Source organism: Colossoma macropomum, unplaced genomic scaffold, assembly GCF_904425465.1.
Source record: "Colossoma macropomum unplaced genomic scaffold, Colossoma_macropomum, whole genome shotgun sequence".
Taxonomy (NCBI): domain Eukaryota; kingdom Metazoa; phylum Chordata; class Actinopteri; order Characiformes; family Serrasalmidae; genus Colossoma; species Colossoma macropomum.
In genome coordinates, this window is record NW_023494789.1 from 13,194,536 (window position 1) to 13,221,768 (window position 27,233).

General features: G+C 38.3%; 1 protein-coding gene across 1 annotated transcript; it reads left to right on the plus strand.

Annotated features, from left to right (window-relative positions):
- The first annotated feature begins 448 nt into the window (after positions 1-448).
- evpla (envoplakin a) lies at positions 449-26,602 on the plus strand. Its single transcript, XM_036570145.1, has 22 exons — positions 449-749; positions 10,130-10,229; positions 10,527-10,681; positions 11,607-11,730; positions 12,847-12,978; positions 13,708-13,749; positions 13,992-14,153; positions 14,651-14,758; positions 15,118-15,213; positions 16,113-16,223; positions 16,442-16,588; positions 16,858-17,012; positions 17,838-17,935; positions 18,213-18,385; positions 18,863-19,041; positions 19,247-19,385; positions 21,139-21,332; positions 21,466-21,616; positions 21,727-21,810; positions 21,925-22,032; positions 22,123-22,215; positions 22,810-26,602. Exons 1-22 carry the CDS (start codon positions 688-690, stop codon positions 26,224-26,226), a joined length of 6,030 nt encoding a protein of 2,009 aa, XP_036426038.1. The 5' UTR covers positions 449-687; the 3' UTR covers positions 26,227-26,602.
- The last annotated feature ends 631 nt before the right edge of the window (positions 26,603-27,233 follow it).

A 27,233-nucleotide genomic window follows, 5' to 3' on the forward strand; every position in this document is an offset into this window, starting at 1 on the left:
TTCTTTCTTTCTTTCTTTCTTTCTTTCTTTCTTTCTTTCTTTCTTCCATCCTTCCTTTCTTCTTTTCTTCTGTCCTTCCTTTTTAAAGTCTCTCTTCCTTTTTTTCCCTCTCTTTCTTTTTTCTCATTTTATTACTCTTGAATTCTGTGACTCGTTCTTTAAAAATATTATTGTGATATTTTCTGCCCTGTGAGTACAGTATTTCCTTCAGGAGATGCAAATCCACTTGCCTTTTTCTTATGACACACACTGGTCACTCAGTTACAGTTTCAACAGACAAAATAATAACAGTGGTCAAGGGTTTCCTGGACAACGGCTCTAAGCAATGCAGTGAAAGGGGTGAATGACAGACCTGCATGTTGCCTGTGAGAGAGAGAAATGGGAGCGTAGAACAGGTCTGCCCGGTCGCTCAGCACGTCTGGGTGTCGGCCGACACCTGTTCCTTCAGGGTGGAGCAGCGACAAACAAACATCTCCACTTTTAACACAGTGACACTTCAGGGGACACACACACACCCTCACAGAGCCACACCGAGTGTGTGTGTGCATATGAGAGACGGAGAGAGAAGGAGCAACAGCACGACAGTGAGCTCAGGAGTGCGTGAGGGGATCTGAGAGCAGCTCTGAGGCTGAGAGTAACACACAGACGCACTGAGAAGGTGACTTTCACCTTACCTGAACCTGCAGGATGTTTAAGAAGAAAGAATCCACCAAGGATGGGACCCTCAAAGGCTCCACAAAACTGACCAAGTGAGTGTGTGTTGGTGGTTCTTTTCTGTTTTCTCTGCTTTTTCTGCTGTTTTCTGCCTCTGTGCTGATCTGAGAGCAGTTTTTTTTTGAAGGAGAAAGTGGTAACCGGAGCCCAGGTGGAGTTAGTAAGCTAAACTCGGTCAGCTTCTGCCTCAGATGTGTGTCATATGTTACATGTGCTCTCTTTTCTGCCTAAGAAAAAGGCCTTTAACCAAAACACTGTGGGCCTTCACTGAAAGTGTGCCAGCATTAAATGTTCAAAGTGATAACTCACTCTGTCACTACAGTAACACTTTGGGGGAACTTGGTCTTCAACAGTTCTTAAAGGTTTAGAGATGTTTTAGGACGTTATACACACTAAATAACCCATTACCATGCAGGCTTATTATTGCTTATTATTCAGTTATTAAACGGAACCCTAAGGGCCGGTTTCCTGGACCTAAGCATAGTTATGGTCTAAACTCTAGTGCCAATGGTGAATTTTTAGTCCAGGTTTAGGGTTTATCTGGGTCATAAATGTGCATATTTGGGTCCACAGTCACTCTCAGAACTACAGAACTGGCACATTAGTTTCATGGCAGACACTGAATAACAGTTAATATATAATTACTACTGCTATTAATTATTCAGTAACTACTGTGATTTATTCAGAAACTGCTATACATTTTTCAGTAGTATAGCAGCTACTATGATTTTTTTGGTAACTGCTATGAATTTTGTACTATGTTGTACTATGTAACTTTGTACTACATTGAGCATGTGCTATGAATTATTCAGTAATTCATATAAATGAATCATGAACTACTGAATTATTTAGTATATAATATGAATGATTCATTATCTACTATGAATTATTCAGTAATTAATATAAATTAATCATGAACTACTGAATTATGTAGTACATAATATGAATGATTCATTATCTACTATGAATTATTCATCATCTGCTATAAATTATCTACTATCTACTAGGAAAGCTTAAGTAACTACTATGAATTATTAGGTATTGTCTATGAATTATTAAGTATATACTGTGAATATGAATTATTCCATATCTACAATTAATTATTTCGTATTGTCTACACATTAAGAAGTATCTACAATACATTATTCAGTACATACTATGAATAATTCAGCATCTACTGTACATTATTCAGTATCTATTATGAATTATTGAGTATCTACTGTACATTATTCAGTATCTACTTTACATTGTTTAGTGTTTACTATGAATTATTCAGTGTCTACTCTGTACTCTCTACTGCTACTATAAGTTATTCAGTAACTACTATAATTTAATAATTACTATGAATTATTCAATTATTCTATATCTCATATGAAACTGATATGAAAATGTGTAAGTTCTGTAGAAGACTTCTGGAGGAGAAGTGACTGTATAATCTAGTCTGGTATGGTCGGTATAGTTTGGTCCAAGATTAGTCTAATTCTGTATCTGCAAATAATGACCTCTCATGTCTTTGAGGTCAGTTGAGCTCCTTATCTCATGTTGTATAGTGTCTTATACATTAGCACTGTACTTCCGACTTATCTATCTGATGTGTCTGTCTGATATTTAAGAGTTTAAAGGTGGGCCAGTATAATTCTGTATGAAGTGTCAATGCAAAAACATTGCGTTACGGTCAGCTCTCTTTTGAGAACATCATAGAGTGTTAATGATCTTTGCTATGCACAACTCTCATTCAGAGATGAATCATGAGTCGTCAGTACGGAACGGTCTCTTCCTCTCCAACCCTGGTGGAAGTACTGTGTTGTGTATCTGAGCTGGCTTTGCTGTGTAAACACAGAAAGCTGAAATGGGTGCTTTCAAGGTGCCACACTGGTGGCAGAACAGACTGGCCACTCCAACTGGTTATTTTTTAATGGGAAATAAGTGATTGTGAAGGTGAGAGTGAGACAGAAACGTGGAACTCCTTAAACTCTATCTGTGAGTCCACACGAGTTTCTTACTCTCACAGCAACAGAACTTACACATTAGCTTCATAGCAGTTACTGAATCATTTATAGTAGATACTGAATAATTCATAGTAGGGAATGTATTGTTTGTAGATTCTGAATCATTCATACTGAATCATTTATCTTCCCTAAATTATATTTATATGTAAATGAGACATTTATATTGAATAATTCGTAGTAGTTACTGAATGATGGGCCTTAGCATTAATACCTTTATATAGTATAATAGTGATAACTATAGTATGACAGTACTGCAATGATTTATCATGACAAATTATGTATTAGTTTATATGATATATAAATAACCATCATATAGTTACTGCATAAACTGCACAGGAACAAGTAGCTGATTGGATGTCAAGACATTATGACATAATCGGTCAAATTGTTAGATTTTTCTTCCAGTTCCTTATTGAATAGTTCATTTTGTCCAAATATTGAATTCAAAAAATGTACATTGATTTTGCACATTGCAGATTAATAGCCTTTTAAAATGTGTTGCTGTTTCACTGGTGTGTCTTGTCTGTTCCATCCGGTTCACACACCTCAGAAAAACACAATATTGTGACATCTATTATCTTCCAGTATCATGATGTAATAGGTTTGCTATATCGTCCACCCTCACTGAATAACAAGCCTGCGGCTGAAGGGGTTAAAATGGGAGCAGCTGAAGCTCCTGTCAGGACGGTTCCACTTGTTCCTCTACTGGGTGTTGCCCCTCTCTTAGTCATGCTAATGCAAAAGTGGTCAACGTCACTGGTGTTCAAGCCAGTCCTGCTGCACATTATTGTGTTTTCCAAGTTCAAATGACTTGATTTGGCTCTTCAGGTGTGACAGAACAGTGAAAATGTATAATGTATATCTCTCAGACTAGACATGGGTCAGAGAGATGCTATCTACTCATTTGAGCCGTGATGGTGAACTGTGAAGGTCAGTAGTGACTTTGAGTGAGTGAGTAACTACAAAAGAGTAGCATGACTCTGTGTTGGTGCAGGCGGCAGCTATGCAGGCTGTGACTGTGGACGAGACAGAGTTTGCAAACTCCGCCAGGAGGAGCCAACAGCAGCATCTGGCTACATTACATGACTCTGCAGCTACACACATTACATTTTCACCATGACAAGACAGTCAGATAGTTTAGTTTTCACTAATTAGAGAGAAATTTAGCTTTAGTTTAGCTCAAGAATCATTTTTAACCCCTTAAACTCCATATGTGTCCAGAATTGATTTCTTCACTCTAATAACTACACATTTGCTTCATAGTAGATACTCAGTAATTCATAGTAGACACAGACACTGAACAATTCACATTTGATATTGAAAAATAATTTCAGTTTCCTAAAATAATTCGTAGTAGATACTAATAATTCATAGTAGATACTAATAATTCATAGTAGATACTGAATAATTCATAGTAGATACTGAATAATTAATAGTAGATACTAATAATTCATAGTAGATACTAATAATTCATAGTAGATACTAATAATTCATAGTAGATACTGAATAATTAATAGTAGATACTAAATACTTCATAGTAGATACTAAATACTTTATAGTAGATACTGTATAATTCATTGTGGATACTGAATAATTCATAAGAAATAATTCACAGTAGATAATTTTTATAGTAGATATTAAATGATTTACAGTAGTTACTGATTAATTCATAGTAGTTACAATACAATTTACAATGGAGACAAAATAATTCATACTAGTCGCTAAATGATTCATAGTGGTGACTGAATTATTTGTAGTTGATACTTAATAATTCATTGCACTGGTGGTTCTTCAAGGGTTCTTTTGTAAGGACAATGGTTGTATATAGAACCATGGACACTCAAAGAACCCTCTGCATGATTAAAGGGTTCTTTGCATCATGAAAGGGTTCTTCAGATTGACTGAGCATATGCTGTAGATTTTCTATCTTGAAACTTTTTGAAAATGGTTCTAAATAGCACCCATAAGTGTTTCTCTATTGTTACAATGTCAAGCTTGCAACAATAGAAGAACCCTTTTGCTGTGTAGATGTTATATAGAACCCTTTTCAAAAAGGTTCTACGTAGAACCGTCTTTAGCGCATTCATGCACATTTTCCATCAATCTGAAAAGCTCTTTCATGATGTGAAAACTTTTAATCATGCAAAGGGTTCTTCAAGTGTTCATGGTACTATATAGAACCATATTCTTTATGTAAGAACCCTTAACGCACCTTTTTTAGGAGTGTAGCGTAGTAAATATTGCATAGTCTATAGTGAATAGCTCACAGTGATTACTAAACATCGGTAGTTTAATACCCGAATAATAGGCCTACAGTTTAAAAGGTTAATGCATTTGATTGGTTCTCCTCTGGTTGAAGTTCTGAATGTTCTATTATGAAGTGACCTTTTGCCATTATGCTATTTAATCTCAATAAATTCTGTTTTAGAAATTGACATTCATCCATCACCACAAGCACTGGACCATATTTCCCTGTAATCCTTTGTTTAACTAAACTTCTTTTTGTAGCCAAGCATAACTGAGAGCAGAAAGAAAGGAGTGATCCACGCCCATGTTTAAATGTGCAGGTCTTGATCAGAGACTTACTGCTTCACCATCATTTTCAATGGCACCAGTACCTGCCCACTGTAAAACCTGTTTTGTGGGGCTTACTCACATAGTTTATAGCTAATTACTGCTTTTGTGTAGTTGCGCAACATCAACAAATGAATATAATGCAGATGAATATGTTCAAATGAGTCAAGGTCATTGTCAATGCAACCATTGTTCATTAATAGTTCAAAAGTAAGCTCAAATCACAATCAGGTTTGCTTGAAGATGGTGAGTCAACTATTGGAAAACTCTTTCAGAGTGGTGCTCCATTGTGTTGTGGACATTTACATGCTAGTTTATGCGCTAACTTCAATATTTGATCAGAACTTTTGAAATATGACGCATATTCATTTATTATAACTACATTCTTGATGTTCTACAGCTTTCTCAGTCATTTTTGAATCATCTACAGCTCCGTTCATCTTTCTGGACACATATTAGAGCTTTACTTACAGCTAGTTCTTTGAAATCTCCACACAGGGCACACAAGTATCTGCGATCAAATATTAAGATTAATTCCAAACACTGACGGCATGTATTACCTTCAGAGGCCTCAGGAGACCAGGGCTTTCCCTGAGAGATGTGTCCAGAGGAGGTTCCTCCCAGTTTGAGTAGAAGCATGGCGAGCAGCCTAGCATTGTTAGCATTGTTAGCATTGTTTGTAAGGAACAAAAGGGAAGGTTCTCTGACCAGCCTGTCGCAATGAAAGGGAAGGATATCATAGAATCTCTTATCAACTCTTTATCTGACTAGCATCGGGCTTGGGTTGCTGGTGGTTTTTAGGCGTTTGGCTCAGGGCGAGGGAGTATAAGATATTTGACAGGCCTAAATTGTAACTCATATGACCCACTAGCCTGTTTTTTCTTTTTGATGTTGTTGTTGGGAGAGATGCCATAAGGTGTGTGCATCAGTTCTAAGGTGCTTGTTTTATTGAAAACCCCTCTAAAGTGTTGTGGAAATGTAACATTTCACATTTAAACTCTCATTTAGCATAAACCTGCCCTAACAAACTGCATGAAAAGCTTGAAAATTAGCTGATACGTTTAATTAGCAGGGGAAACATTGCAGTCCAGGGCAAGGACATTTTATGCTAATGGTCCAGTATTTAAAAGGCACCTTAGTCCTTTCCAAGTAAAAATATGTCTAGCAATACATAAACCTATAATAGTCTCTAAATTAGAGCTCTAACTGACAAGAAATGCTACATCTAATTATCTGTTTTTGAAGAAACTGAACAAAGAAGGTAATAAAAGGTGAGGGTTTATTGCTTTTTTAGTTCCCATTACATTCTTTTAGTTCCTTTAGTGGGCTTTATTCCTCTAGGGAGTGTTCAAGAACCCTAAAACATCTAGATACAGATGTACATCTGAGAAAGACAGAGAAGTAAAGTTGTGGAATGTCAGATATTCGTTGCGTTCTAGGATGGAGACATCAATCTTTTGACACAGTGTTCCCACCCAAGCTTGACATGTCAGTATTAAGGTTAACGCCAAACCTGTTAAGAGGGCCTAGCTAGTTCTGTCACTTGTTAGGGACTGGTTTCCACATGCAGATTAGGCCTAGTCTCCAAACCTAGAGTTCAGAAAACTTGCAGTTAGTTTTGCATATTGTTTCTGCAGCCCAAAGTCTCTTTTTATTTATTTTTATTTATTAATTTTTTTCATCTGAGGTCCTTTTTTGGTGTTTATGTGGTTTTATGTCATGATTCATTTTTACATTTATGTGCCTTTATTCAAAAATCAGCTTCAACGTGAACGGACAGGGCTAACCTGCTATATGTTGCGGATGTATGTTAATGCATTGGTTTTTGAGACATTATAATATATGAATATATTGAGACATTATAAAAATAATGAGTTTGAAACTGACTGTTTTTGCGGCTTAGTTTTCATTTATGGACTGTATGGACTGAGATGTGTTTTGTAAGGAAACTTTTAACAGTGTTTACATACTAGATCAAACTCTTTTAGGTAAAAGGGTGAGAAAATGATAAGGAAAACGTACATAATACCCTTTAATGATTTAGCCTAAAAGCTATATTATAGAAGGTTAAGAATATATGCATCATGTAATCATTACCGGACATTTCCACCCAGTTTTTGGATCTAAAAACATTTACAAGCTGCTGATCCAAACGGACTTAAATTCAGTGACTTGATAGAAATGATAACAGCAAAAAAGTGGATCTCAGGTAAAACAGTATTGCATATTTATTGATTACCTTACCACCCTCAGTGATAAGTCAGCAGATAAGTTTGGTCATATTAATTCAGGTGGCATTTATTACAGAGTATACATAAATCTAATAATCAGAAAACTTGGCACAAAGCTCTGTATAAGGGAACCTGCAACACATGCTTTATTCAACTGAAAAAATTAATGAGTTACATGATAAATGATTGTTGCTGACTAATTTTTGATATTTAACTCATTTTACCATTGAATCACCTCCTTCATAATGTAGCTCACAGAGCAGCACTGCTAAAGGACGCAGCACACATTCTCTCACCTGTTTACTGAATAAAATAGCCTATTACAGCAAGATACGCTAGTCATCATTGACTCTTGTAACTGATTGGTAACTACACTGTAGCAGATTTTCACCATAAAGCATAACTGATGTCTCATTAATAATGGCTGACTGTCTCACTTTCCACAACTGGTGTGGCCAGAAGAGCAGCCTTAGCCATGCTTCATTCCAGAGTGGTGCTGGCCACCCCCGGCCACTCCTTTACTACGCCTTTCGCTGAACTCCTCTTGTAGCTCCCACAGCAGACCTGTACAAGCACAGTGGCAGCATGGTGAAAAACATTTAATTTAGCCAGTTTTACCTTATCTAAGATACAATCAGCCAAGATATGTTTGGTGTCTGAAGTTTGCTTCTTTAGTTTTCCACTGGAGCTATGAAGCTAATGTAGCTAACAAGTATTGGAAGCTTATACTTTCCTGTGCTAACTACATGCCTAAATCATCACAGATTCACCTCAAACCGCATAAAGTTGTTAAGTGAACTCAAATACACTTGCTTATGCAGTTTTTGACACTGTATTACATACTGTTATCTATAAAAATGGACAAAATAGTGTAGCATAGCTAAAACAGTAGTAGCAGCCAGCTTGAAACTAGACTTTTGTCTGTTTTATGTGTTTTTCACTTTAAGGCAGAGTTAGTATGGATCAGGTTCATATCCAATGAGGCAGAAAGCATTAAACAGGGCTTTGAACACTTTTTAATAGTCTGATCGTTCCCTTATCATTTACACATGTGGAAGAATTTAGCTTAAAGTGATTTACAGGGACTTTCTAAAACACTTAGCATCAATGTATGAAACAGCGATGAAGGAACACTGACTTTCTAACAGATGAGCTCTCTTCACTGCCAAAAAAGAACCTGCAATCTAAATATGAAATAATATTTTTCACATTATGCTTTTTTCCTCTCCATTTAGTCCCACTACAAGGAAAAACTTAACATGACTTAATGTACTTAAACAGAAACCCAGAATTACCAAATTTCTCTCACCTATTACTGATTATAGTTGGCAGGACGTACTTCTTACTATGTGATATATGAGAGCAATTGATGTTTTGGCTTGTTAAGCCAAGTTAAGCTCGTTCCTTATATTATGTTTGTATGAATTTAATCTAAAAATAATACTTAATTATGTTTTAGTGCTTTAAGCCACATCAAGCTTCTTTCACTTCAGAATGTCCTGTAAATGCCATTTGTAGAAACTGTATCAGTGAGCGCCTGGCCTCTAGGGCTCCATTCACACTTGGCATTAACATTCATCCTGGGTGATCTGATCATAGGTGGACAGCGCCAGTTACAATCTTGCATCCTGGACAACGCGTCACTCAAACCATCTTCGTAGATGGTCAGGGAGGCATAAGACCACTTAACATTTGTAGTGTAAACACATACTGATGCATCTTCGACAGCAGCAAAGAACCGTCTTAATTAGCTTAATCATAACAGCAGATATGAAAGCAGCTACGTAGCCTCATTTCTTCTCTCTTCTCCCTTTTATTTACAAGTCACATTAGTGGTTCATGTGGTCTAAACATCTGTAACAGCCCTTTCATTTACACAAACACAGACTCGCAGGACATTTTTGCCAGACAATAAATGCAACAAGAGACTGATGTAGTAATGATGTATTAGTAAATATGGGCAGTATCCTTCCTCGTCATGAAATCTGATCACTGGAGACGCATTTGAGACGTGAAAATGCCAGAGACCAATGTTAATACCAAGTGTGGACAGGGCCCGATGTATCAGCTCAAATCAAACCAACAACACTCTATAATTTCAGTTCAAATTCAGTTCAAGGGCTACTAGTCAACACCTTTAATAAAAATGCTAATGCAAGTGCTACTAAAATGCTAAAAGCAAAATGTTTTGAAGTGTTTGTTTTGGATAATGTGTATTTAGCTGTAGCAGGCTAATCTTAGATGCTCACACTGACTCAGAGGCTGACCTGGTTTATCGTGACCTTTAGCCTTGACCCATGTAGCTAATAAAAATGCTAATAGATAAGGAATGCTATTGAAAATGCTAAGAAAATGCTAACAGCAAAGCGTTTTATAGTGTTTGTTTTGGATAATGTGTATTTAGCCATAGCATGCTAATGCTGGATGCTCACACTGACTCAGAGGCTGACCTGGTTTATCGGGACCTTTAGCCTCAACCCATGTAGCTAATCAAAATGCTAATGGAAAAGTTATGTGGTTAAAGAAAATGTTATTATGTTTATCATGCAGTTTATACATTTGATAATGTGGACTTGTGACCTTTGTCCCTGACCCCTACAGGTCTCAGGCGAATGACCTGGCCTTGTTGATCGCGCGTATGCAGAAGAATGCTGACACAGTGGAAAAAGACGTGCTGAAAGCCGAAGAGCTGCTGGTTATTGTGAGAAAAACTTCCACTTCTTTCTGTTTATTCATCTTGTTCTCTCTCAGCTTTATCTCTCCTTTCCTCACGCTTTCCCCTTCTCTATCTTCATGTGTTCTTCTTTATACCTCTCTTACCACAGTGTCCTCCATTGCTCTATCTCTATGTCCATCTTTGCCTTCTCTCAACCTGACTAGCTGTGAACTACAAAATATAAAGAAGGACTGGAAGATGGATGAGGAATGATCCATCACAATGTCTATTTTTCAGTTTTATTCCTTATTCAATCACCATTTCTGTCTGTGTATCTCTCAGGATGCAGAAAATGAGAAGAAGAAACAGCCTCTTAAGCACCAGAAGGAGACGGCTGACAACTTGTCTGAGGCCGAGGGACTTCTGAAGGATCTCTTCCTGGATTTGGACAAAGCCAAGAAAATGAAACACCCACAGGCCGGAGAGATCGAGAACGAGTGAGTGGCTGACATTTACCAACATCAGAACTACAGCTGATTTATTAAAACACTCAATAGGAGCCATGAATTTGTAGTTCTTTACCCCTGTCTATGAATGAATGTGAGCAGAAGTCTCAGAAAGCAAGCAATAAATACAGAACTGGTTTTGAATTAAAGCACAATTACCCACTAGCAGGGCTGCAGGTTTGATCTGAGAATTTGGGGGAAGGAACACTGAGACGCCACAGCCTAAATACAATGCTAGCACCACAAATAAAGTTGCAGATTTCATACATAAAACTGGATAAAGTAGCTACCAGATCCTTATGATATCTAATGCTTTATATGTCAACATTAAAACACCAAACAGTATCATTAACAGGAAATACATATGTGGACGCTCTGTTGTGTAGATAATAACCATGTAAGGCTGACACAAATAAAAGGTGATGAACTTAGCTGTTAGGCTACTTGCTTCACTAAGCGCTGCTGCACACTGACAGAAGCTATCTTTGGCACAGCTCAGTAAACACAGATTCACGCTTGATTTTAGTTTGTAATGGCAACACAATATGACTGGTTTAGGAGATTTAATAGAAAATATTATCAGTGATGCTAGCTGTGTTACAATTATCTTGCTACACCACAAAAATTGCATAATTTTAAAAAGTGGGTGGGAAATGACCCCTAAATCCCCTCCTGAATTTGCAACAATGCCTACTAGATGTAGGGCTTAAACTACATTTACCAGTTTATAAATATTCCTATTTGAGTCAACCTTTTTGTCAATGTGGAATCGATGGTCATTTACGGAATCAGTGTAGTCTTCTGCAAATGCTTTTACACGTTTTATTCATGTTACACATTTGAATCACGTACATTCAAAGCACCGTTTTATTCAGTGCTCATGACTGACCCTTCATTCCTGATTCCTCTGTGTCAGCGTGAGCCGTCTTCATGAACGCTGGCTGAAGGACTGCTCCTTCTACCGTGAAGTCTACGAGCCCATGAATGAGGTGGGCCTGCAGCCACGCATCAACTGGGCTCAGGTGTTCAACCAGAAGCAGGTAACTGAGCACGAGGCAGCAAAATGCTGACAGTGTGTAGTTTTCATTCTCAGGCTGGGAAACTCACAGATAGCGTTTTCCCTGCTCTAACTTGCCTGAGTCAACACTGCTATTAATTATCAAGCCATATAAGAGCAGGGAAAACAAGAACAGTGGTTCTCCAGGACTGAGAGTTGTTGCTGTGCATACATGTTTTTTTATACTGAAGTAAATTTCAGACCAAAAACGATTTGATTCAATTGCGACTCTTTAGGAAATGATTCAGTGCATTGTGACTCTCAAATTTTGCTTTGATTCAGTTTAACTTAATTTGGGACCATTCAGAAATATTGCAAAAAATACACTGAAATACAGATTACATTACACAGTAATTCAACATAGAACAAAAAACGACACCACCAGCGTTTTTTTACATTTGAAAATAAAAGAATTCTATTTTAGTCAAAAATAAGTATAGTTTACTTTTGGCAGACACTCTTATCCAGAGCAACTTACAATTTGATTCATGTGACAGATGTAGATAAACATAGCATCAAGTGTCTTGCTAAAGGATTCTTATTGGTGTAGTGTGGTGTTCCTGCCTGAGCATAGAATCGAAACACAGTCTGCCTCATGAAGGGCTGCAGATCCTCAAATTGTTGACAGTTTGGTGAAAATGTTAGGTTCAGGATTCACCGCATTCAGCTCAATGCATTTTGACAATGGGCCTCATTCACCAATATCTTTCTAAGTTTGTTCATAAATGTGTTTTTGAGAAAGGTCTACGTCAGATTCTATGTCAGATTCATGATGTGCTCTTGAGTGTGTGTAGATTCTATTCTTACCTAAGAACAAATCCCAGAAAAGAAAACATTGGTGAATATCAGAGTCTTAATGAGAACACGAAATTTCTTCTTAACACCGGTTGGTGAATGAGGCCCAGTGTCTTTAAAAAGTACAATGACAGAGATACTGTTACTGTGGTTAACCACGAGGCACATTTCCACTGAATTTGAACCAAATGGCCCAAAGCCAAAAGTTCTTGATTAACACGTGCGAGACTGAGTTTCATTTCTACCTGTTTACAGGTGCAGTGCTTATTTGTCTCTCAATGTACTTTCACATTTTTCCTTGCAGAAAGAAGTAAACTCAGAGGCGTATGGGCCCTCCATAGCTGACCTGGAGAAACAGATTGCAGCCCATAATATCCTACACAAGGAGATCGAGGCCTATAACACTCAGCTCAGCCCAGGGACCACCAGCTCTCAGGTCAGCACAGAGGCCATCATTAAACTTAACCTGTTTAAAGGGGAATTCTACAGATTTGTCAAAATTTCTGCATAATTCAGTCTGTGAGATGTAAACAAAGTCATTCAGAGTGATTTGATGTGAAATGTAGAGAAACTTTCCAACACTGATTTATTTGCACTCGTGGTGATAGGAACCAGGGCTCACCATGTCTACAACACAAATATAGCCATTTTATTTACTCTCCAAAACCACCAGTGAACCTACATGACTTTATACATTTGCTTTATGTATTAATGTATTTTTAAAAAATGCATTTTAGGCCAAAACCTTTTCAAAACTATCATAAAACAGTGCCTGCAGCATATTCATAACCGTTTTATGTAATAACTCGAGTATGTAGCGTGCTTATTGGAATATTTGGCCACGCCCAGTGTTTTGTCATACTTCTGCTTGTTTCTACTTCATTCGAGTTTAGTGTTATATGCTTCACATAAAAGTCAGTTTTAGTATCATACAGACATTTGTAACTGTGTTCCCTGTGGCTTTTATTTTGAAGTGTTTACAGATTTCATTGTTGCAATCAGAGAAAATCAATCAGATTTGTTAAAAACTTAATTTTGTCCAAAGCAGGGAGTGAAAGAAATGTTGTTTATTGGTTCCATAATGAAATCAATGACTTTACCTCCTTCAGATTGAATATGCTATTGTGTTAAATAACACAATATGTCCTGCTGTGTGTTGTTTTAGGAGGAATATGCTGCAATCAAGAAACAGTACTCCAATCTCTTGGTAAGAGTGCAATTTTTGTATTATACATATGTATAAAATTCAGTTTTTAGGGATATTTTAAGCAGTCATTCATGACTTAATTCCCAAATTCCCTTCATTCATCAACAAGTGAAAGATTAGAGAATAGACTAATAAAATAGGACAAAAGAGTGAGTGAAAAAATTCCCAGATCCACTGTTAGGTAGAGCAGTTTTTTGAAAATGTATGACCTGTATAAATGCATGACCCCTATTCTGTTGTAGGATAACTCGAAATGGCGACGTCACTACCTGAGCAGCCTGTATGAGTACATGCAGGCCTGTAATAAAGAAGTGTCATACCTCGGTGAAGAGCAGGCCAAGATCCTCCAACAGGACTGGAGTGACCGCATGGTGGACCCACCTGATGTCCGGCGGCGCTATGAGGTGAGGCCACTGCCACAGAACTGGACTCAGATTTAGTACAATATGTGATGATATGTAAATATAATTGTGGAATTTCATCAAGTCTACAATCAGATAGTGCCCTTAATGTTTTAAACTCTGAGGGTCTGTATGATGATCCACACTCTAATTCCTCAATCTCATAACTACAGACCTTGCCCAAATAATTTAACAAATAAACAATAAATTTATTAATGAATATGAATTATTGAACTTTTATTACATTTAGTTACTGAAGAATTTACAGTAGATGCTCATTAACAATTCTGAGTCTTTTATAGTACTTACTGAATAGTTTATGGTAGTTAGTGAATAGTTTACAGTAGTTACTGTATAACACTGTATAATTTACTGAATAGGTCATAATAGCTGCTAAATAATAAAGTCTAAAATGAATAATGTAATAATATGTGTGCAGTTTAAGGGCTTAAAAAAGCCGCTATTGAAAGATGTTTACAGTTTTTTGTGGTTTGTTGCAGAACTTTAAAAACAACAGTCTCCTGTCTCACGAGAGCGAGGTCAACAAACTTCAGGACGATGGAGACCGCCTGATAGAGCTCAAACATCCGGCTACAAACGCCATACTGGTCAGTAAAACTGCTGAATGTTTTACTTGTTTTAAGTAATTATATCTGGTGTCTTACTCTACTATATTTGATAATAGTGGCATATAGTTTTGCTTATTTCAAGATATTTTGCTTTCTTAAAGAAATAATGTTGAAAACAAGCAAAATTATCTGTCACTTAAGAAATGTTCACTACATATAAATACTCAAAACAGATGAAATGTCTAAAAATAAGTTAGTCTTAAAATTCTTATACAACAATCTGCAAATGATAAATGGCACTAACTGCAGCACTCATGAACCATCCAGTGAAATGGACCCATCTAATGCAGTTTAATTCCTGATGTGTCTAAGCACTGACAAGCTGCTTTGTTTTCTAGGCTCAGAGAGAAGCGCTGAGGAAAGAGTGGGAGAAATTCCTGAACCTCTGCATCTGCCAAGAAACCCACCTGGACAATGTGGACGAGTACAAAAAGGTAAGAGGATCCGGGAGGAGTCCTCTCTGCGAATCAGCTGAGAGTCCTGCGGCCATGCTGACACAGAGCCAGGCTGGGGCGGGTGAAATCCGGTCATGTCACAGGGTCACACTGAGAACCCTCCAAAAACCACCACATGGTCATGTGACCACAGCAGTGACATTTTATGCAGATACTGTGATCATGTGACTGACAGGCTGGATTTAAGGTCTGTTCAGTTTCACTTTGTCACATTTACACTTTTAGAGTGTAAATTTCTATGTAAAATCCTGAGATATTAATATACTAAACCATCTGATGAAAGTTTGTAAGATAAATTTATTTGCATGCATATTAACATCTAAGATACCCTTATTAGTCCCACAATGGGGAAATTTCACCAGCACATTTTGACCCATCAGTGCAGTGAAACACTCACATAGACACTAGTGAATGCACACACACACAACAGGCCTCTATTAAACAGAATAATAAATGATTTGTGTATATACTAAACTTAAACAGTCATTTTTGTATATACTAAACAAAAACAGTAAATTACTTGTGTATACAATGAACAAAAATAGTAAATTGTCTACAGTATCATGCAAAAGTTTAGGCAAGTGAAATCACGTTTTGTTGATTTTCTAACTGCAAATAAATGAATACATCCTCTTTACTTTGGATATTTATATTTGAAATCTTTTCTCAGAATTCAACAAAGATGAAAAAATAAAACACTGCTATAAAATCCAGCAAATAAATAGTAACTGTGGTTTAAAAGCTGCATAAGCTTGTTCCCTGTAGAGGATGCGTTTCATATGTGCTTCATTCAACGAGGCAGGTTAAATTTTGCACAAGACTGTGAAAATTCTGTTATTTATAATTATTAATCACTTTTCTCTGCTTGTTCTGGACAGTACCAATTGGACGCTGAGACGTTGTCCGAGTCATTATCTGGCTTCAGTTCCACACTGGACCCAAAAGCTCTTGCTAACAAGACCAACACAGAGATTCAGCTGCAGCTCGAGGTATATTATAAAATCTTACCAGCCTTCATATATGAAGTATAAATCACTAATCTATATAGATCATTTATATATCACTATATAAATAATACATACATACATATATATATATATATATATACACACATTATGTACATTATGCATTTTTATACCCCTAGTAATTACTCTTTCTTTCTCTCCCATCCCTCTTTCCGCTCTTCTGTAAACTCTCTCTCTCTCAGGCAGACGAGAGGCCACTCCAGCGCAGTGAGCAGCTCTTAGCTGACCTGAGGAAGCGCAGCACCACCATCGCTCCCCTCAAACTCCGCCGCATCCCTCCCAGCAAACCCACCACTGTAGAGTCACTGTGTGACTGGAGCACGCCCAAGGTGAAACATCCTCATCCACATCTGTAAAATTGCTATACTTACCGTATGAATGGATGTGTAGCATTCAGAGTTGTATCTGTGCAGGTTTATTGTAATGACTTTTGCACAGACCACATTTTATATTCATCATTCTGAACATATCTAACAGTTTCTTTTTTATGTACAGCTTCCTAAAAAATGATATGAAATATTAATATATTAATATTTAATTAATATCATTAATTAAGAGTTTAATTTCTAATTTCAAAACTTTATTATGTCATTTTCAGGCCTCTGTGTCAAGAGGGGAGAGATTCACCTTAAAGTCCAACGCCAACAATGCAGGCTGGGAAGTGCAGTCCAGCGAAGGGGCGACCAAGAGCATTCCTGGAGTTTGTTTCCTGATTCCTCCGCCTGATCCAGAAGCCATCAGCAGAGTGGACCTGTAAGGCTTAAAAACAGCTTGTTTATTGTTAACCCATCTGCAGTGATGATGAGGTTTTCTCTTCCTGTTTTACACATTAAAAAATAAAAAACACACTTCTGCACATTTTAATACTGTTTAGTTGCTGAATTACCCTTGTGTGGTGTTGATGTTTCTGTTAATCAGTGGTCTGGTGGACCCACCGCATTATTGTTTTTTTAAATCAATACAGCCCTAACAATTTTTGTAAAAATACCAGATTTTTTAAATATCACAAGTGGCCTCTCCTTTAGCAGCTGTAGGCAAACAGCAGTCTGTCTATGTTGTCCACCCTCACACACACACACATATACAAACACATACACACACAGACACACACTAACAGCAGGCCTTGTAGGAGAAGAACAGAGTGAAGGACACAGCACTTCCACACTTTTACTCCCCGCTGGTTCACCCCAACACCACGTGTAATATAAATGTATGGGGGGTGAACAGTGTGAAGTCATTCAAAATGTGTTATTTTATATGTTCTACACAGAAAAAACTGATCACAGTGCAAAGGTTATGCCACATTTTATTTTTTTCCAATATGTTAAACTGTGAAAATAGAAAATTTGCAGAAAATACCATATTTAAGTGTGTTCTCTGTAGAGGATGTTTTCTCTTATTCACACAGAAAAATCAACAAAACATCATTTGTTGGTGTTCAGACTTTTGCATGTGACTGCATTTTCTCTTTATTCTTTTGGCTTCTCTGGGTGTTTGCCTTGACTCTCAGTTTTCACTCTCAGTTACGATTGTTTGTACTAAAGGTAGTAAAAGATTGGATTTGGTTTGATTTGATAGGCTGGGTAAAGAACTGGAGGATGTGAAGAAAAGGCGTGCGGCAGTGAGGGCCACGCTGAAGAGTCAAACTCCAGAGCCTGCACGACAGCAGAAAGCAGGTGAGCACCTCACACAACACACAGTACACACGTTCGGAGTTAAAGGACACCAACTGCTGCAGTTAACGTGGTTTTAAATACATGCAACAGTTTTTAATTGCTGGCATGACCATAAACAGGGAATTTGTGCTCATTCAAACAATAACATACAATAGCTACCTCACTTCTAATGTGCCTTATGTGTATTGCGTGTTAAACAAATCAGTCTGTCCAGGTGTCAGAGTTCTTACTGCTCAGTCTTCACAACAGCACTTACCAACCCTCTCTTGTGCTTCAGTTCCAGTGTCTAAAGCTCCTGAGAACCCTAAAACCGCAGAACTGGCTGGACGTCTGGATCAGTTGGACAAGGACCTGGCGAAAGCAGAACAGGACATCTTGAACCGCATGAGAGCTCCTCTGGACCGCAGTGATCCAGCTAAAGATCTCGCTAACCGCCTGAAGGAACAAGAGGTGAGAGAGGCTTTAGATGTGTTGGTCAAAGACAACGCAGGTCAGTGTGAGTTCAGCTGAAATGGCTTGAAGCTGCATCAAGAATGCAAAGAATGTTGGTCTTACTGTAATTTCTAACATATAGATTGACATTGTATTCATATCTTGTATAATCTGGAAAATATATATATGTATATATGACAATAAACGTGATTTGATTTGAATGGAATTATAATTAAAATTGATATCAAGAATGCTCGTTTTTTTTAAAAGGCAGAAAACCTGACCAAATTTTCTGTAAATAGAGAATTATAGTATATTATTTGTCATTCAATAAATTCTATATTATAATATATATATTATATATAATATGTATAAACATATCTTCAGGTGTCTAAATCATACTATGTCAAAATTTAAGTTTTAGTATGACAATGGGATATAACAAAGAGTGACAGCCCTTGATCCAGAGTGTTATTATTTCTGGTCTTCTTGCAGAAAGCTGCTGCGGCTCTGCGGCAGCTGGAGCAGCAGAAAGCAGCTGCGCAGAAAGATCTGGAGCCCCTGGTGTCCCAGGACTCCAACGGCCTGGTATCATCCGCTCTGCCGGACAAACTTAACCAGGCCAAAAACAAGCAAGACAGCCTCGCCACACTCAACGACCTCTACACCAAGAAGTATGATACAGTCCTGCTGTGATAAAGTCTTATGGAATTCTAAATCTAAATCTTTTATTACTATTATCTACAATTATTAGAGATTAACAGGCTAATGCAAATGGCATAATTATAAACATCATCAGTTTTATTATCAATCTTCATGTACTGTATAGTTTCTTACCCGACCATTTGTATGATTAATGGCGAATGCTTGCTTTTGCAGGGCTAATGCATCCATGAATTTGGAAAACCAAATAAAGAAAGTGGATGGAATCGTTTCTGGCTTTGAGAAGCAGCTGAGTAATGATAGTGCTATTTCAGACACTCCCAATGCCCTCCAGAACCGCACACAGAACCTGCAAGTGAGTAGAATTAAGTATTACACACTTAAAAAGATGGTTCTCCAAAGGTTCTCTAGAAAGAGAAATGGTCCTATATAGAACCATGAACACTCAAAGAACCCTTTGCATAATTAAAGGGTTCTTTGCATCTTCAAAGTGTTCCTCAGCTTGATGGAAAGTGTTTTATATGGTTCTGTACATAACCTTTTTGAAAAGGGTTCTATATAGCACCAACAAGGGTTCTTCTATTGTTGCACGCTCAGCATCGTAACAATAGTAGAACCCTTTTCAAAAGGTTATATACAGAACCATCTATAGCACATTCTCTATCAATCTGAAGAACCAATTAATGATGCAAGGAACTCTTAAATCAGGCGAAGGGTTCTTTGAGTGTGCATGGTGCATGGTAAAGAACTCTTAAAGAACCATAATTTTTAAGAGTGTAATGGGTGTGTGCAAATGTTTGGGCACCTCTGGTTAAATTTCATGTTAAACTGCAAGTGAAAGTAAGTGGACACACTGTCTACAGAGAACACACTTATGCACATTTAATGTACAATTACTGTTTATTTACTGAATTGAACACTTTGGGGAAAAAATAATAATAATACTAAAAATAAAAAAGGCACATACATGCATTTTCTATATACACACACACACACACACACACATATATATATATATATATATATATACACAATATATAACACATTATACATTACACATTATTGTGTATAAAATTAAAAAAAGTATTAGTTACAAAAAGTATTTTCCAATATGTTGAACACTAAAAGTTGCTGAAAATGCCACATTTAAGTGTGTTCTCTGTAGAGGATGTGTGAACTCAGGAAAATGTAATTTTACCGGAGACATTCAAACTTTTGCATACAGCTGTACATTCAGATCGATCTGATTGAATCTTGCTTTTTCCTTCTTTTATTAACTACAATTTATATCATCACTTTACATACACCAATATCCACATTGTGTTTTGTACGTATATTGTCCGTATTCACTGTTTGATGATTGGAAAACTTGCAGTAACAATTTCATCGCTATACAATAAAACTTGAAACTTGTCTTTGAAACCTTGTTGCCCATTTCAGTACCACTTTTAACAAGCCCTCATTCACTTAAACAAAAGTGTCGACTGCAGCAGCAGAACTTCCCCAGAAATCACTGCAACCTGACGCATTTCTCTTTTCAAACTCGAAAATAATGGTGGACAAGGCTGTTTATAGGCCACAGTAGTAAACTACTTAATTATTATTAATATTACTAATAATTAACATTTCAAATTTGCTGGGCTTGCTAGGTTACAAACTACTCCATCTGTTATACTTGACTGCTGATAGAACTTCATCACTTTACTCAGCTAGCTTGCTAGATAGCATGCTAAAGGCTACATGGCTAACAACAACAAAAAGAAAGGCCATACAAATTTTATAGCCAGACAAGGCAATTAGACACACATATTATGTATGTTATGTTCAAACTTCTCAGAAAAAAAAAAACATTTGGCATTACAAAGTGTGCATGGCTAACAAATTAGCACACTGAGGCTAGCTTAGCCAAGGGCGAATGCATTCCATTTAAATCACCCTCACTGACCCCTACTTCTCTTCTGCCACAAAGGGCCACTTAGGTAATGTAGGTGTGTGGTGCACATATAAGTGGTGAGCTGAAGTGGGTGAGGGCAAGTTAAAAAAAAGGTATTAAGACAGGGCCCCAGTTTTTCTTCTTGCTAACCTTTGCCATCTTAACCCTCCATCAGAGCTTAAAGAAGGATGTTACTGCTGCTCAGCCTGAGATGCAGAAGCTAAGCAAGGACCTGGAGACCACAGAGAAGCTGTGCAGTTCCCTCCAGCAGGGATATCAGGAGTACTGCACAGATATACGCAGACAGGAAGCTAAGGTTAAAGGCCTGCAGATCCGCTACGCTAACGTCAACAACCAGCTAACGGAGCGGTATGTGGCCTACTGTCACATTATCATGTGGGCAGGTCTACAAATATGGAAGTACTCAGTGAAAGTGAAGCAGTGAAGGCTTTTGGCTAGCAAAATGGTAATGAATTGTTCTGCACATATTTTTTTTTAATAGAGAGAGTCTTCTGCAAGCGGCTGCCACCAAAAATCAAGACTTCCAGAATGCTAGCCAATCGCTGAGTTCCTTCTTAGATAATCTGCCCAACAACAAGGTCAATCCCAATGACAGCTTGTCCCAAGTCAGCGCAAAGCAGAGTTCTCAGGAGGTTAGTGATTTTATTGTACATAACATTGAAGCTACAACATTTGGGTTCTACACTTATCTAATAAATGGTTACAGTCCTAAAATGAGGCCTATCTATTTGATGTTGAACAGAGGGTGGTAGAGGACATTAGAAGGAAAGCTGATGATGTGGACAGGGTGGTTGACCTCTCCCAGGAACTGCAGGACCTCCTCAATGTAAGTTAAATTTATGGTGGATGCAAATGTCTTTCTAAGTACACAATCCCTAAATCACATTGTGTGGCAAAGCATGATGGTCATCATGTAACCTATGTTTATGTTTCTGGCCAGGAATATGAGATTAACTCTGACAAGTACAAGGCTACTGTCAAAAACCCTGATGCAACAGATGCTAAAAGGACACCCACTTCCACCCTGGCTGACTCTGTGGCAAAACAGGTGAGATAAACTGAAAAAGAATGGTGTAACAACATCATAACTCCTTATCAAATGTTCTGAGTTACATTTTGTTTTTCTCTTGTTTTATAGGAAAAGGCTCTGGTGAACCGTTATGCCAACACAGCAGCTGCAAATGACCAACTTCTCAACCAAATGGACATAGCGAAGAATGTTCTTGCTCAGGTATAAGACCTTAAACATGGCTACCTGTGATGTTTTTAAGTTTTAAAAGCTTTCAGTAAATGGTAGGCTGTACTGATTATGATTCTTAAAGCTGGCAGTATACTTCACATGTTGAAAAACTAAACTAAAATCAAAGTACTGCCAAACATGCTGTTGTAAGTATCCTTAAAGCTGCACCAGTAAGATTTTTTATTGAATTTGAAAGAAGTATTTTTACTGAGTCAGGAGGCAAAAATATGGTGTCCAGCACCAGGTCAGTTTGTCGGACCACAGCATATGTCTTTTGTATTAACGTCACACGTACAAGCACAAAAAGAAGGTCCCTTGAGTTCTCTTTTAACATGCACGCAATCATCAGACTGATCCATTAGGGGAGGGTCTGAAGCACCACTGACGTTACAAAATGTTTTTCCACATGTTACATGCAATTACACATTTCACTAGAAAGGTCTCCAAATCCCCAAAATTGAAACAGTGTAGTTTTTTGGCCCAAATGTCGCTTTGGTTTGAAGTAAACGGCCAGCTTAAAGTTAATGAATCTTAAGACAGAACTTGCTGCATAACACGCTGTTTTCCTTTGCTTCCTTTCCATAGAATGAGGAGAAGGTTATGATGGTACAGCAGCAACAACAGCAGCAGCAGCAACAGCAAGAAAAAACCTTTGCAGAGGTTGAGACCTTACAGAAGCAGCTTAACGAGGAAGCTGCCAGACGTGCTAGTGCTGAATCTCAGCTTAAGAACTTCAAGGACAGGGTGTACTCCCTGAGGAGCAGGAAAGGTATTGAACGTGTGGAAGAGAAAGAGGTTCTGCAATACTACCGTGACCCAAAGCTTGAGTCTGATCTGGAGGAGTTTAAGAAAACGCTCCACGAAGAGGCCATGAAACGCACCAGAACCGAAAGTGAGATTGAGGTACTCACTAGAAGGATCACTACTCTGGAAAACGATCTTAAAAACAGCACACCGAAACTGGTGACCAGAGAGGTCACTAAATATGAGAGGGACCCTCAGCTGGATGTGGAGGCTTCAAAACTGAGGAATGAGATAAGCACACTGGTGAATGAGGTCAGACTTAAAGATAATGAAGGAGGTCAACTGAAAACAGAGGTAATCATCTTGGAGCAAAAGAGACCCAGCATCAGAGAGAAGGTAGTACAGAAGGAGGTGGTCAAAGTAGAGAAAGATCCTGAGATGCTGAAGGCGGTCAGGTCTTTTAAGATTGAGATTGAAGATGAGGGTGAGAGGGCCAAGTCTTTGAACAATGAAATTCTCCAAACAAGGAGCCAGATTGGCTCTCTTGAGAGACTCATCCCTACCTTACAGCCCAAAATTGTGACAAAAGAGGTGAAGACAGTTGAAAAAGACCCTGTGCTCATTAGCGATTCCAAAAGACTTCAGTCCAGCATAGAGGAAGAGAGACACCAGAATAATATGCTCACGAGGGAACTGAGTGAACTTCAGTCGCGGTATGTCCAACTTGAGCAGCTGAAACCAAAGGTGGACATCAAGGAGATCGTTAATGAGGTCTACAGGGTTTCCCCAGAGACTGAAACAGAGATGACGAGGTTGAGAAGAGAACTTCAAGATATCACCAGGCAGAGCACTGATTATGAAAGACAAATCAGTTTGGTCAAAATTGATTTGGATGTTATTCGTGCTCAGAAGCCCATAATTGAATACAAAGATGTGGTCAAAGAGGTAGTGAAAGAAGAACGCAGTCCTGAAAATGTAAGAGAGATTCAAAAGCTCACAGAACAAATCAATGGCCTTGAGAGAACATACAATGCCTCCCAAGATGAAGTGAACCGTCTAAAGAGGGAGCGAGACGAACTGAAGGTAGAGAAGTCAAAGGTAGAGACTAAGGTGGTCACTAAAGATGTTGTCAAGCAAATCAATGATCCACTCTTGGAGAAAGAGGCAGACCGACTAAGAAGGGAGGTACGCGAAGAAGCACAGAGACGCAGAACCATAGAGGAACTGGTATTTGATCTTCAGAATAAATACATACAGCTGGAAAGACAGAGACCAGAGGAGAAGGTGGTGGTTCAAGAGATGGTGCGGTTAGAGAAAGACCCAATGCAGCTTATGGAGCATGACAGGCTGGGAAGAACTCTAGATGAGGAGATAAATAATCGCAGAAAGGCAGATCAGGAGGTTCAGCGACTAAGAGCCCTGATAGAGGACAAGGAGAGGACTATTAGGGAAAGTGATGAGAGGCAAAGAAGGATTCAGGTGGAGAATGAATTGACACAAATCAAATCTCGTATCAATGAGCTAGAGAATGCCCCACCACCGGTTCAAGAGTATATTGTTACAGAGGAAGTTCTTAAGGTAGAGAGGGACCCAAAACTGGAGAAACTGACCAGTGGTCTCAGGACAGATTTTGACAGAGAGAGCAATGAGGTCATGCGGTTGGAGAGGGACATCAGGAATGTGAAACTCCAAATAGATATCCTGCAAAAGGAGAAATCGTTTGAGAGAACGGTCTACAAAGAGGTGGTCAGGGTAGAGAAAGACCAAACTGTGGAGGCTGAACGCTCTCACCTTAGAGACCAGGCGCTGCAACAGAAAAACGCCAGATTAGACCTGGAGGATGAACTCCGTCGGCTTACTGAGAAACTGCAGCGACTGCAAAGCAGAAAAACAACTATTTCTCAGGAGGAGACTAACCTTACACTCCAAAGGGATTCCCTTCTGAAAGAAAAACAGGACCTCCAAAGAGAGCTTAGAACTCTGGAGAACGAAAAGAAAGAAACCAGCATCTCATTCCAGCAGCAGTCCAGGCTGATGAGTGAAAAAAGCCAAATGAGCAGACAAAGGAGCATCAAGATGGAGTCAGATGTTCAGCGCCTGGAAAGAGAAATCCTAGATGAGAAGGACAGGATTCACAAGCGAGAGAACACCATAACAGAGCTCCAGAACAGCTTGAAGAAAGAGGAAGTTGCCTTAGAAACTCGCACACAAGAGAAAAATGTTTCCACCAGAATCACCATCCTGGATCCTGAGACTGGAAAAGACATGTCACCCTATGAGGCATACATTCAAGGGCTGATTGATCACAGCCAGTACACCCATTTGCAGGAATTAGAATGTGACTGGGAAGAGATCACGACACTGGGACCTGAAGGGGAAACATCTGTCTTGCAAGATCGCAAGAGCGGCAAGCAATACTCCATCAAGAATGCACTCAAAGAAGGCAAAATTTCTCAGTATCAACTGCAACAATACAAAGACGGCAAGATTCCCATCTCAGAGTTTGCTCTCCTTGTGGCTGGAGAAATGAAAAAAACGCCTTCAATCACTTCAGTCACCAGCCAGAAGACTTCACAGAAACCCTCCTACAGCAACAGTATCTCCACTTCCCTTGATTCGCAGCTTCCTATTTGTGGAGTTTATGACAAAGACACCAATACTTGCCTCTCTGTGCGAATGGCCATGACCCGAAAGATGATAGACAATACTACGGCCCAAAGGTTGCTGGAGGCACAGGCAGCCACTGGTGGTATCGTGGACATCATGAACAAAGAAAGATACTCTGTTCATAAAGCCGCAGATCGTGGTCTGATTGAATCCAGTCAACTTCAACGGTTGCTCAATGCTCAGAAGGCCTTCAGTGGCGTTGAGGATCCGGTAACCAGGGAACGTCTCTCGATTGGAGAAGCCGTCCAGAAAGGGTGGATGCCAAAAGACACTGCCATGCGTTACATGGAGGCACAGTACCTGACCGGCGGACTGGTTGACCCCAACCGAGCAGGCAGAGTGAACACTGTAGATGCGGTTAAAGCCAAAATGATCGACAGCACAATGATGAGAGAGATTCAGGAAGAGGCAAACTACAACAAGGAGTTGACGGATCCAGTTACAAAGCAGAAGGTCAACTATAAGCAAGCAATGGCACTGTGCAAGAAAGACCCAGAGTCAGGGCTTCCCATGCTTCCTGCCTCTTCCAGAGATGCTGTCTACGTCCCTTCATACTACAGCCACAGATCTTCTCCTTACAGCTTCTCCTAGACATGTTTACAGCCAAGTCATGGGCAGTTTCTGCAGTTTTACTGGCACAGTGGAAACATGTTTATAAAATTCAATATAAAACTCAGATTATTGTTCATCTCAGGAAAATGCTGCCAATTCAATGTTGCCAATTACTACATGAGCAGACAAAAATGTTAATGCTGGTACTAGTGAGTCACAGCTAATATGGGCAATTTAGCATTATGTAATCATGCTAACTGATATGCACTGGCTTTCTTCGATTATTGGCTTTTTTGTTAGATTTTTTGTTTTAGATAAACAACATTCTTTTAAAGGCTTCCACTGCTGAGATACTTGTTTACTGAATTTGTATGACAAGAACCAAAAATATATATATATATGAATATTCATCCAAAGAGAGCAAAAGTTTATGAAAATATCATTATCCTTCAAAGTTTTATTTTACTTGGGATGATGGGTTTTATGTGTATGTCAAAACTTTCATTATTTAAGTCTTTCTTTTCAGGAATTGTTCATTAAAATGTTAAATAATAAAATGTCTTTTGTCATACTTTAGTATGTAATGTTTGTTTATACACTATAGCAACCAAATATAAACAAGCAGTACATGTATCATGCTCTTTAGATAAAAACAACTTTATTCATTAAATATGCACATTTACACATATACACACACTGTGTAAACACATAGGTTGTACAGAATATAACTTTTACAGTCACTGTACTCAAACAACAGGATATTTTATTTATTTTATTTTCTTCACCCCTTTGTAAGGTACACAATTTAAACTTGGGTATTCATTAGAAAAGTGTTAGAAAAACAATGGCTTATACTAAACAAGCTTTTCAGGTTTTAAACAGTGCATCACCATATGACTGGGCCAAGTTAAGATTGTGTGATTTCAGCAAATTATTAGACAGCACTAATTTAGAGCTAATATTAAAGTATAGAAATGAGTTAAATCAGCCAAATTAGTCTTAATTTATTAGCATTTTGGAGAAGGTTTATTGTGAAGTGTACCAGT

Bases quoted from the DNA above. Each gene is read 5' to 3' on its own strand.
- evpla (XM_036570145.1), top strand. From the start codon at position 688: ATGTTTAAGAAGAAAGAATCCACCAAGGATGGGACCCTCAAAGGCTCC. The intron at 10,230-10,526 runs GTGAGAAAAACT...TGTATCTCTCAG, and splicing joins CCGAAGAGCTGCTGGTTATT to GATGCAGAAAATGAGAAGAA. The intron at 15,214-16,112 runs GTAAGAGGATCC...TGTTCTGGACAG, and splicing joins ATGTGGACGAGTACAAAAAG to TACCAATTGGACGCTGAGAC.